We start from the raw sequence: 12,373 nt of genomic DNA, 5'->3' as shown, positions 1-12,373 counted from the left end.
CAGGGTGGCCATCAACATTTCGATTTGTTTTGCAACAAACAAACAAACGCTGTCTCTGAGAAGCTCCCTAAAGGGAAGTGCTCTGAGCCGAGGTGGCCCTCCAGCTGAGCCCTGGGGAACCTCTCGGCAGGCAGCAGCTGGGGAGATGAGGACCCCACCCCACAGAGGCCTGTGCTCAGTCCCTTAGAGGAGAGGCGGGGAGGGGAAGGAGCGGGAGGGGAGGGGGAGGAATGGGGCGGAGGGGAGGGGCACAGAGGGAGGCCCTGGCCAGGCTACAGTCAGGAATGCTAACCAGAAGGTCCATGGTTCAAACCCACTAGCTTCCCCATAGGAGAAAGATGAGGCCGTCTGCTTCCATAAGGTCTGGGGTCTCGGAAACCTATAGAGCCTGTGCTCTGCCCTATGGGGTCACCATGGGCTGCCTGCTAGGAGTGACTGCTCACTCAGTCATTCCGAAGAGCTCTGTAAAGCTTTTTCCACGCGTATTGCGAGTTATGACACACTGCATGCTTTGGGTCTTTCTTTTTTATATATATAAATCATTTTATTGGGGGTTTGTACAGCTCTTATCACAATCCATCCACCCATCCATTGTGTTTTCTTTCTACTTTGAGCCCTTGGTATCGGCTCCTGATTTGTCCCCCTCCCCAGCTTTGGGTTTCTGGTCCGGTTTGTAAAGAAACCTGGAAACTAAAGGCGGTCAGAAAGCACACGACCAAACTGCCTGCCCTCGAGTGGATGCCGACTCACAGGGACCCTGTAGGACAGGGTAGAACTGTCCCCGTGGGTTTCTGAAGCTGCAATTCTTAAGGGAAGTAGACTACTTCTCTCTCCCTGGGGCAGGTGTTGGTTTTGAACTGCTGACTTTTCGGTTACCAGCCCAACCACTGTGCCCCCATGGGGGGTGGGGGGGCGGGGTAGAGAGGCACCAACTTAGGCTGGCGGTCCAGGTAGAGGTCCGAACCAACTTAGGCTGGCGGTGCCAGGGACAGCCCGCACTTGGCCATGATGTCTGCAGACAGTGACTGGCACAGGCCCGAGGTGCAAAGGTACCTGGCATGTTTGTGGAGGGAGTGGCGGCATGGAGCGGGTAGGAGGTGGGTGGAGGGGGAAAAGAGGGCAGTGGAAGGGACAGGAGGAGATTGGATTGGACTCTGGGTAAGGTGGGAGCCGTGGGCAGACCGTGAGATGCATAGTTGACCGGCTGATGGGGGTGGGGGAGCTTGGCTGCAGGACCTGCCTCGCTCAGGTAGATGCCAGGGTGCCTGAGGAACCCCAAGGCCCCAGAAGGTTGAGCTGAGCTGCTGCAGTGAGGGGCCGACCCCCCTTCCTAGAGGCTGCGGGCAGCGGTTGGTCGCTTGTCCAGGATGGAGGCTGTTCTCACTGATTGGAAGGAAACCACACACGCCACATCAAAGGGGACCCTGGCGCTCCCAGGCTCTGCGCAGCGTGGGAACTCTGCGACCCAGGGTTCTCGCGGGGGACCTGTGGATTGCAGGGGGGCGGGGCTGCCACGGGACTGTCCCCCAGCCTCGCTGATGGTTAAATAGTAAAACAGCCCCACCTCGCAACCCCGTCCCCATCAGCAAGGCTGGCTGTTTGCAGCCAGAATCAGGCCCGGTGGTTTCTAAAGAGTTCCAGAAAGCTTAGGGCAGCTGCCATCTGAAGCCTCCCCCCCGGCTCGCTCACCCCCATGCCTGCCTCCCAGGTCAAAGGCTCAACAGGACCAGGAGGGAGACCTGGGCCGTGGGATCACAGTGCAGTCATCCCTGGTGCCAGCCTCCCCCCTCCTGGACCTGTTCCCCTCCCAGAACCCTTCCTGATGCATAGCACTAATTTTAATTCGTCTCCTAAGAGCTACGTGGCAGCTGCTTACGTCTGCCGTTCCTTTGATTAGATCAAGGTCGTCAGCCTGCATGGCTTTGTGAAAATCTCTCTACGTAGACACACACTTTTAGTAACAGGGCAAAACCAAAACTAACACAGAGCCCTCACGTCCTGCTAACTCCCAGGGAAACCCTGTGGGTCTCCGAGCCCATAACTGTTTACAGGAGTAGAAAGTCCTGTCTTATGGGAGTAGAAAGTCCTGTCTTACGGGAGTAGAAAGTCCTGTCTTACGGGAGTAGAAAGTCCTGTCTTACAGGAGTAGAAAGTCCTGTCTTATGGGAGTAGAAAGTCCTGTCTTACAGGAGTAGAAAGTCCTGTCTCTCCTGTGGAGCTGCACTGTGCTCTGGTGGTTTCAAACTGCCTACCATGCAGACGCAAGCCCAGCGCCCAACCGCTTCACCGCGGGGGCTCCTCGGTAGCTGGCAGAAGCCTTGCCTTCTTCCCGGTCATGACTGCTTCCTCTTCAGAGGCGTTATTGATATGGTGCCCCGACACTAATTACCACAATATTGTAGTTGAAACGCCAGAAAAGTTGACTGCATCTGCCGCCAAAACAACAGAATGTGCTTGTAGCCCGTGCAGACGGACCCACGCGGTCCCGAGCCAGCGCCCTGCTCGCTGGGGGAGCCTGGCAGCCCTGCCCCAGCCAGCGCCTCGGAAGGCTCGCCGCCTAGATTAGCGTGGAGTTGGAGCCAGGGAGGTGGGTCACTGGCTCATGACAGGGATCCTGTCATGTAAGACAGAGATGCTAAACCTCCACTGCAGCTCCCTCCGCACACACATGACACAGTCATCTCAGTCTCCGGCCCTCTGATGGGGTCATCACCTGTGTGCTGGCCCCAGGTGACACCCCTGGCAAACCGGCTCCTGGAGAAGGGTGCTCAGCTTCTGGCGTGTGGTGATTGATTAGTGATGTCTGCCCTGGTGCCCGGGGGCGTGATGGCAGGTGTGATGAATGTTTTTCTTCCGTATTTGATAGCTAGTCCTGGGGAGAGGGTGGAGTGTTTTCTTCCCATGAGACAGAGAGGAAGTGGGGAGGGGGGCGGGAGGGTGGGGCAAGATAGACGGGGGGACACTAAACCGGTGTGTCCACCCTGTTGTTTGGGGTCATTGAACTGATGCCAACTCCCCGTGTGACAGAGCAGAGCACCCCAATAGAGTTTCCAGGATTGTCATTTTAATGGAAATGGATTGGCCAGCTCTTTTTTTCTCCCATGGAGCAGCTGTGAGTTCGAACTGCCTACCTCTCAGTTGGTAGCCAAGCACTACACTATCGAGCCACCAGGCCGTTCCTGATCACAGGGAGGCGTCCTCGGTGCTGTAGGTCCTCCAGGGGCAGCCTTGGGGAGCCATCTCACCTCTGGGATCCTCAGTTGTCTTACCTGTAATGGGGGACACGACGGCCACAGGTGCAGGCTGTTGCAGGAGTTTGGGGCGGGGGGGAGGGCGGGTCTGCCTACATGGATGCCCATGGCACTGTTCGTGCGTATGTCTGTGTATGCACCTGAGGAAGGGAGTGTTCTCCCAGCGTGTGTCACCATCCCCCGGACACACACACACAAAGGCACACAGAAATACACCTGGGGAACACTCCCCTCCTTGGGCGCATATGCAGACTCAGCTGGGCTGACCCCGTGTTGCTGGGACTTCAATCACTCATTCCCAGATTATTTATTAAGTACCTTCTGTGTGCCAGGCAAGGAGCCCTGTTGGCATCGTGGCTACCCATTGGGCTGGTAACCACCAGGTCAGCGGCTCAAATCTACCAGCCACTCCACAGCAGAAAGAGGCGGCTTTCTGCTTCTGTAAAGACGGGCAGTCTAGGGAGCCCATTCTGCCCTGTCGGGCCACTGTGAGTGGGCATTGACTCGATGGCAGGAGTTTGGTTCTTTGGTGTATGTGGGTAGGCCTGTGCATGCACATGGTTGGAGGGTGTGTGTATCTGTCCGTGTGCACATTGAGGGGCTGTTCCCTGGGTGTGCATGTATTTGTATGCTGTGTATCTGAATCTGTGTTACGTGTGTGTGTGACCTGTGCCGCCCCCCATCCCAGGAGCATGTGTCTTAGGGGCTGGTGTGTGCATGGGTGCGTGTTGCTGGTGCACTCAAGCCTGCCCACCCTACCCGCGCGCACGCACACACACACACACACACACACACACACACACACACACACACACACTGAGGGCCCCTGTGCCTGCCCGAGGCAGGTGACCAGTGCAGCTCAGCAGGCAGTAAAATGAGCCACCCCAGGACACTGAGGTTGTCACTGCCCTGTCCTCTATTCCCTTCATCAAGGTTTGTCCATCGGATGGGGCCCGTCCACAGCAAGGAAGCGCGTGCTCACATAGCCAAGCTCGCCAAGGCTCAGGCCGGGGAGGCCCCATCCGGCTTGTTTTCTCAGCTGCCCTCCGGATGGCTGGCTCGGGGAAGTATCCATACCCCCCCCCCCATTTTTCAGTGAAGGAAACTGAGACTTGAGGCGTGACTGCGAGACGTTCAGGGTTTCCTCTCCAAGCAGGAGAGAAGGCACACCCTGGTTTGGTCCAGGGCGGAGGCCCAGAGACGAAATGACTCAGCTAAGCTGAGTGGTGGTGATGGTGGCAGCGGTGACAGAGGCTCACGCCACCAGGAGTTCTGCTGGGATTCAGGGGTGTCCTGGGGGCCCCGATGTGCAGAATGCCATAGGACCCTTCCAGCAAGCAGAGGGGAGTGCTGGTGGCCCGGTGGGTTAGGCATTCTGCTGCTAACCTCAAGGTCGGTGGTTCAAGCCCATGGGCCCCTCCAAGGGAGAAGGATGAGGCTGTCTTCTCCCTCGGGACCCCTGGTGGTACAGTGGCTAGGAGAGGAACTGCTAATCAGGAGGCCAGCAGGTCAAAACCGCCAGCTGATCTGAGGGTGAAAGATGAGGCTTTCTACCCGCCTAACAAGTTACAGCCTGGGAGACCCTTAGGGGCAGTTTTGCCCTGCTCTGTTCCGCAGCCACTGGGAGTCTGCGCGAGCTGGAAGGCCGTGGTCTGGTTTGGTCCACTAGACACGGGGGGGCATTGGGAGTCAGAATCGATGCTACTATGGCTGCGGGTGTGTTTCAGCCTGTTATCATCCCATTTCTCAGGTGAGGGAACAGGCTTAGGTTGGCACCAGCCCACCTCGGGTGAGCCCCAAGCCAGAGTTCTTTGTGGGGAGGGGGAGAGGCGTGTCATTGGAAGAGGGGCCAACACCTCCGTCATAGGAAGTGACACCAGTGGTCACTTTTTCCAGCAGGGACTTTTCCACTCGTTCCATCATAAATGCCCCTGGAAAGTGGGCATCAACAATGGTCAGCCAGGCACGTACAGAGCCTCTGACATCTGGTGTGCTGTAACTCTCTGGGAGGGGGGTGTGTGGAGTCTTTCCTGATGTACTTAATCCCAGAGCCCCTCCTTTCTGGCACCTCCTTTGGGGGTGCATGCACCATTGAGCACACTCTCGGATGCCAGATCAGTTACTCTGCGTTGGGTTTCAAGCGCAGAGGCCCATGAGAGGAAGCCATCTGAGGCCAAGGGTTGAGGTGCCCAGGCCCGTGTGGGTATGGGAAAGGTCAATGCCAATTCCAGGGGTCGCTGTCAGCCAGAGGTTCTGGCCACACCCAAGCCCCCTGGGCAGAAGGGTGACCCGGCAGAAATGAAGCCCCTGGTGATCGTCGTAGCTGGAGAGGGAGCGCATCAGCGAGGTGGGCCCAGGGTCTCCTGACCTCTGGGCGTGGGCAACAGAGGCCAGCTGCAGTACCCTCTCTCCTTCCCGCAGGGTCCCTGCACTCCCAGTGAAGAACTTGAATGGTACTGGGCCAGTCCCTCCGGCCCTGGCAGGTGAGAGGGAGGGGGAGATGGGAACAGTGGGTGGGACCCAGGAGGGGGCAGCCTGTTGTGGACTCCTGACTCCACCCAGGGTGGGGCCTGGGAAACAGTGACCCACCATTGAGCCTCCTGACGGCAGGCCTTTGGGGTCTTGGGACTGGTGAGCGGAGTACCTCACAGAAGGCACCTCACTTGATTGGAATAAAGGATCCCTTGTTGGCTATAGATTCTATATTTCAATATAGGGTCCACTTTAGGTCCTATAGGCTCACGATGGGGATTGGGATGGAGTTGTGTGAGTGGGACTTGGAGGAGGGACTCCCCCACTCCCACCCGAGTGCCCACCGTACTTGAGGCCCTCTGGATTCTAGGTACAACCTGGAGGGAGGGACTTGGAGAAGCCTAGTCTGTACATCGCTGCTGCAGACTGCCCACCTGTGCATAGCTGGGGGGCCAAGGCTGAGAACCCCCATCGTCCACCCAGTGGGGTGAGGGGTAGGCTGTCTGGCCCTAACAGCCCCACGCTCCCCCAGGGATGACCGGGATCCTGCTGTGTGCGGCCGGGCTGCCTGTGTGCCTAACGAGGGCCCCCAAGCCCATTCTGCACCCGCCACCTGTGAGCAAGAGCGACGTCAAGCCGGTGCCCGGTGTCCCTGGCGTGTGCCGCAAGACCAAGAAAAAGCACCTCAAGAAAAGTATGACCCCCCAACCCCACCTCAGACCCCTCAGCTCACCCTTGTCTCTGCCTGGTTACGTCAGCACCTCTCCCGACCCCGTTTCCACCCATCCGATCCCACTGCATATCCAACCAGCCCGTAGACCCCCTGCCACTTCATGCTCAGAGGCAGACTCTGGGTCCCCTCATGCCCACCCCAATGTGTGCCTTGCAGGTAAGAATCCCGAGGACGTGGTTCGAAGGTACATGCAGAAGGTGAAGAACCCACCTGATGAGGTGAGCCTGGAGGGGGCAGGATCCCCCTGGAGGTGCCTCAGGAGAAAGGCCTGGGGCTCCACTTTCCCAAAGCCCCCAGCCACAACAACCCCTGCAGAGCACAGATCTCTTCTGATGGACATGGGAGACCCTGGAGTTGCAATCGACTGGTGGCAACTGGTTTTGTGTGGTGTGGTGGTTACTCTTTGGCTGCTAACCGTAAGGCCAGGCATCTGAAACCACAGCCATTCGGAGGGAGACAGATGAGGCTTTCTACTCCCATTCAGATTGAACAGCCCACAGAGACAGTTCTACCCTGTCCAGCAGGGTCACAAGGAGTCAGGATCAACCCGGTGGCAGTGAGTTGGAGAGGGGTGCATTACAAAGGAGCCTCCGGGGCAGTGTGGTTATGAGTTGGACTGCTAAGGGCAAGGCCAGCAGTTCAAACCCACCAGCAGCTCCCATGGGAGGGACAGAGATCAGGCTGTCTTGCTCCCATAAAGGTGTGCATCCTGGAAACCCACAGGGGCAGTTCCACTCTGTCCTGTAGGTTCGCTGGAGTTGGATTGACTCAGTGGCTATTTACATCGTTGGTGCATCAAGAGGGTTCACACCCACTGCCTGATCCCCATGTTCGATATACTGGGGGGTTCCCTTCTCCTCCTTTTAAGGAGTCCTGGTTAAACTTAGGCTGTTCATCCAAAAGCGGTGTGAGCCCGCCCACCCACTCACTCCAAGGGCTAGAAGACCCAGCCTTCATCCCCTACAGTGATGACAGCTTTGGAAACCCTGTGGGGGGGACAGTTCTGCTCTGTCCCTTGAGAGCCACTCGGCTTGAAATGGACTCAGTGGCCATGCCTTCTTCTGCATTAGATGAATGGGCATGCGAGGGGTTGATGCCAGGGGACCCGGTTTCCGCATCCTCACCGTCCCCTGCGTGCCCACAGGACTGTACCATCTGCATGGAGCGGCTGGTCACCGCCTCGGGCTACGAGGGCGTGCTGAGACACAAAGGCGTGCGACCCGAGCTCGTGGGTCGCCTGGGCCGCTGTGGCCACATGTACCACCTGCTGTGCCTCGTGGCGATGTACTCCAATGGTAACAAGGTGTGCTGAGCAGGGGACCGAGACTGGGTGGGGTGGGGCGGGGCCGGATGGGGGCGTGGCAAAGGGGCTGGGACTTCTGGGGGCCTCACCGATCACCTCCCCTGGCCCCAGGACGGCAGCCTGCAGTGTCCCACCTGCAAGGCTATCTACGGGGAGAAGACAGGCACCCAGCCGCCCGGGAAGATGGAGTTTCACCTCATCCCTCACTCGCTGCCAGGCTTTGCGGACACTCAAACTATCCGCATTGTCTATGACATCCCCACGGGCATCCAGGTGAGCCCCAAACCCTCTCCGCCGCACCTCCACACACATACACACACACACACCAGCCTCTCTGCATGGACTGATGGAACCCCTCCCCACAGGGCCCTGAGCACCCCAACCCCGGCAAGAAGTTCACGGCGCGAGGCTTCCCGCGACACTGCTACCTGCCCAACAATGAGAAGGGCCGGAAGGTGGGTGCTCGCAGGAGGGACCCGGTCCTCTCTGTCCCCCAATCCTGCTGTTAAATCCTTCCCTCCCCATGGGCTGGACAGCATTAAACCACACCTCCAAGGGTCCTCCAGCCCTACCTGGCAAGGTCTCACCTTCCTCTCCCTTACCTTCTGGGGTCAAGGGATCTGACCCCATTTTACAGATTAAAAAAATGGAACATCAGAATGGGTGGGCAGGGAACTTCCCCAAAGGTCACAGGGTGCAGAAGTGGCCGCCCTCCCACCTGAGCCGAGCGCATCGTGGCTCTTTACCACTATCCTGTAGATCATAACTATTCAAACTTACTTGGCCTGCCACCCCCTTTTCAGAAAGGAAAAAAAATAACTTGGTGCCCCCCCCGCCCCCCGGCAGTGAACAAACGTTTGTACTAAGGCCATCCATCCAGGACAGGCATCTGCTGGATGGGACCCTCCTCCCCGCCAGCAGGCTGCTGAAGATGTCCCGCTTCACTTGCTGTTTTTCCAAAGAGCCCAGAGGGGAGCTCCTTCCCGAAAATCCAAAGGGGACGGAAATGACCCAGCAGGGCAGTTCCATGAGGGAATTTTCATTACTTGGGAGTTACAAATGGCAAACACACTCCGCTGCTAATGGGCAGGCTGGAGGTTCGCGTCCACTCGGAAGTGCCTTGTCGGCAAGGCCTGGCAGTCTATTTTCCCAAATAACAACCACTGAGAAGCCCATGGAGGGGGCAGTTCTACCCCAGCACACCAGAGGACAGAGAGGAACCCTGGTGGCGCGGCGGGTTTCGCGTTGGGCAGCAAACAGCAAGGTCCGCTGTTCCCACCTGCAGCCGCTCAGCCTCAGCGGTAGGAAAACCACTAAGATTGACAGCCTCGGAAACCTACAGGGACAGTTCTACTCCTGCCCTGGAGAGGCGCTGTGAGTCGGAATCGGCTCAGTGGCCCAGATTTGGGTTGGTTTGGAATTTGGGGAGGACGGACTAGAACTGGCCCCTAGAGTTTCCGACATAAATTAGATCTTTTCTCCTTGAAACCAGAACTGCTGCTAACCCAGCCTTAACCAATGTGCCACCTGGGCTCCTTCTAGTGGGTGGCTGATCCGATAGTCCAGTGGGTTGCAGGTAGAGGCGGGGCTCAGGCCTGGGGGCGTGGCTGCTCCTGACCCCGCCCCGCCCCTCCAGGTGCTGCGGCTGCTGATCACCGCCTGGGAACGCAGGCTCATCTTCACCATCGGAACGTCCAACACCACGGGCGAGTCGGACACCGTGGTGTGGAACGAGATCCACCACAAGACCGAGTTCGGCTCCAACCTCACGGGCCATGGCTACCCGGACGCCAGCTACCTAGACAACGTGCTGGTGGAGCTCACCGCCCAGGGCGTGTCTGAGGCTCCAGCCAAGGCCTGAGGCCCAAGGCTGCCCACTTTCCCACCTGCTTTGTCCCTGGCCCGGCACAGGCACCCCTCCGCCAGGGCGGAAGGCTTGAAGGAGAGAATCCTGAGGCCCGGGCCCAGGACTGGGGGCGCATCCCAGGGCGTTTGGCTGGTGGCAGTTTGGCTGTTGGGGTGGACCTGAGCCCAGCCCGCTCCCGACCCACCACCGCCCGCTGAGAGGGCTGCAGCGAGAGTTCTGGAAACCGCAGCGACCTCCCTACCCAAAGAGACAGAGCCCCTCCCCCTCACACACAACACACGTGTCCTGTTGAACACATGCACGCACACACACGTGCCTCGACTTGCCCCCACGCTGGGGGAGAAGAGATGGGAAGGCCCCGTGGTACCGTGGTGGGGGCTCAACTCTTGTCTATCGCATCTTTACACGCTTGTCTGCAAACAGCGTTCAGGGCAAGCTTTAGGACCTGCTGGGGCCTCTGGGGGAGGGGCCAAGAAAGCCCAAATAGCCCCCCTTCCATGCTGCACCCACGCGATCGTCATCACCCATTTCTGCCTCCCATTGATGGGCCGATTACTGAGCTGTGTTGCAGAGGGGTAAGCCTGAAGGGGAGGGGGGGAGGACTAGAGGTATCTTCTTTTGTGCTTGTGTCTCGGCATCCTTCTGAGACCTGACCGCCTTTCTCCCCGCACCCCACCCCCCTCAGCTGTACGTCCGTCCCAGATAAAGGCACTGTCCCCTCCCCATCTCATCCTCTCCACGAAATCACTCCCTGACTCCGAGATCCAAAGGCTGGAGCCTCAGGCTTCAGAAGCAGAGTAGGTCTCAGACCAGCGTGCTTAAAAAGCAGAGCAGACAGCAAAGAGTCAACTTCTCTTTCCTTGGGAGTGGTCAGTGCGATGGCTGAGAGTCTCCGGCCAACCAGGGGCCTGTTGCCCAGGCAACTCACCAGCTCCGCCTCTGTTCATTGGCTGCCAAGGTGGAAGTCAGCCGAGATTTAAAGGGACGCCAGTGATTGCTCTTTTGAAAACCTACCAGTCCCACTGTGGGTGGAGAAATAAATGGTCTTTCTCCTCCTCACCCTGTCTTTTCGTGCCAAGAGGGGGTGGATGGCTCAATTCCTGGGGGCCTAGGGGGGGAGCATTGGCTTGTAATCAAAGGTTGGCCTGGGGCAACTGGGGCGGAGAGGCAGAGCACAGGTCGCCATTAAGTGTCTTATCCGGAGAGGATGGTGAGGGAGGCCACCATCCTACTCCCAGGCCCCACATCCCCACAAAGGCAGAGGTAGGTGTACATGGAGTTTTCATCCTTTAAACTCGGGCCCAAAGCTGAGAAAACACTGTGCGACATCATGAACATCTCAGAGCATCAGAACCAGAACTACAACCACCCTTGCCTCTCCCCCACGTCCCTGTCATTTGAGAGGAAGAGGAGGTGCTAGTGACAGACCACAGCGGTCCCCAGGATCAGGCAGCCTCAATTCCTAGCGTCTGCAACATCCTTGGTTGCCAGGGTTACTGTGAAAGAAGCTGCGGCTCCGGACGCCACCTGCTGGCCATTCGTGAGATAGCACCGCATTGTTCCTGGTCCACTTGATTACCCCTGCTGCGTAGCAAGCCAGCTTGGTCCCACCCTCTAGTCGCAAATCCTCAAGAAAGTCCCGGGAAGCCCTTCCAGTTCTGCCAGCAGGACGTTCCCAAACATTTTAATCCTTTGTGGTTCCTTCTGAACCCAAACCCTAATATATAAAATGGCCCACTCCCCAGCCATCTGATTCTGAAACGTAACTACCCATCCCAACTGCGGTATTCCTGCCCCCACACTCACCCCTACCCCATCCCCCATTCTGCTCCAGTGGGTCTGGGTGGGGCCCAGGAATCAGCATGGTCAGCAGTTACCCCCCTAGGGAATGCCAGAAATTCCTCTCTGGCCCCTGAGACTGAAGGAAACCTGTTTTGATAAGCACAAAAGTACAGAGCAGTGGTTCTCAGTCTTCCTAATGCTGTGACCCTTTAATACAGTTCCTCATGGTGTGGTGACCCCCTCCCCCAACCATAACATTATTTTCATTGCTACTTCATCACTGTACTTTTGCTACTGTTATGAATCTGTGAAAGGGTCGCTCGACCCCCAAAGTGGTCGAGACCCACAGGTTGAGAACCGCTGGTCTAGAGGTTCCTAGAGGTTAAAGTGAGAACAGAGTCTGGCCCATGATGCCCCAGGTTCCAAGGGTCTGAATACGGCAGACTAGACACCTGGCCTCAGTTTTTCCCTGAGGGTACTTGACTCTGAAAACTTGTGGCTGGGGGAGGAGGGTCCTGGATCATGAGCAGAGTTTGGGGTGTGGGGGGTTACAAGGACAGGCAGGCATGAAGCTAGGAAGGGCTGAGCTATTTTAGTGTCTGTCTGGGGAAGCATGGCTACATAGGCACAAGGTATGCAGGTACAGCTTCATCCTGCGGCTCAGAGCCAGGTGGGCCTTGGGCCATGGTTAGAGACCAGCAGTTGAAGCAGCAGCCTCAGACTTAGTCCAAATGATACAAGTTCCTTACTCCTACTTCAATTGCCTCCTGACGGAGGGCCAGCTCATTCAGTGCAAGGCCGTGCCCACTGAGGGCTTTTGCGACCCCTGTTCTTGGCTCTGAAACTGGGCACATCTCCGGGAGGCTCTGAGGCACACCACATCCTTGTGATACAAGACAGGACAGCTGGGCCAGGGTATGCTGGGCACGGCCCCACAGCTCCTGGCTCCCCCTTCCAGGCTGGGC

The 12,373-nt window shown here is 57.8% G+C and overlaps 1 protein-coding gene across 1 annotated transcript in view; it reads left to right on the top strand.

The window, feature by feature from the left end:
• The window catches only part of DTX1 (deltex E3 ubiquitin ligase 1), a 38,957-nt gene extending 28,272 nt beyond the window's left edge, over window positions 1-10,685 (top strand). The window contains exons 3-9 of the mRNA XM_075533828.1: window positions 5,673-5,734; window positions 6,256-6,417; window positions 6,613-6,674; window positions 7,601-7,759; window positions 7,871-8,032; window positions 8,125-8,214; window positions 9,396-10,685. Coding sequence (XP_075389943.1) covers window positions 5,673-5,734; window positions 6,256-6,417; window positions 6,613-6,674; window positions 7,601-7,759; window positions 7,871-8,032; window positions 8,125-8,214; window positions 9,396-9,620 — 922 coding nt within the window. The 3' untranslated portion in view covers window positions 9,621-10,685. The remainder of the gene's footprint in view (window positions 1-5,672; window positions 5,735-6,255; window positions 6,418-6,612; window positions 6,675-7,600; window positions 7,760-7,870; window positions 8,033-8,124; window positions 8,215-9,395) is intronic.
• The last annotated feature ends 1,688 nt before the right edge of the window (window positions 10,686-12,373 follow it).

The sequence above is a fragment of the Tenrec ecaudatus genome, chromosome 16 (assembly GCF_050624435.1).
Source record: "Tenrec ecaudatus isolate mTenEca1 chromosome 16, mTenEca1.hap1, whole genome shotgun sequence".
NCBI lineage: Eukaryota > Metazoa > Chordata > Mammalia > Afrosoricida > Tenrecidae > Tenrec > Tenrec ecaudatus.
This window is presented reverse-complemented; position numbering and strand designations above follow the sequence as displayed.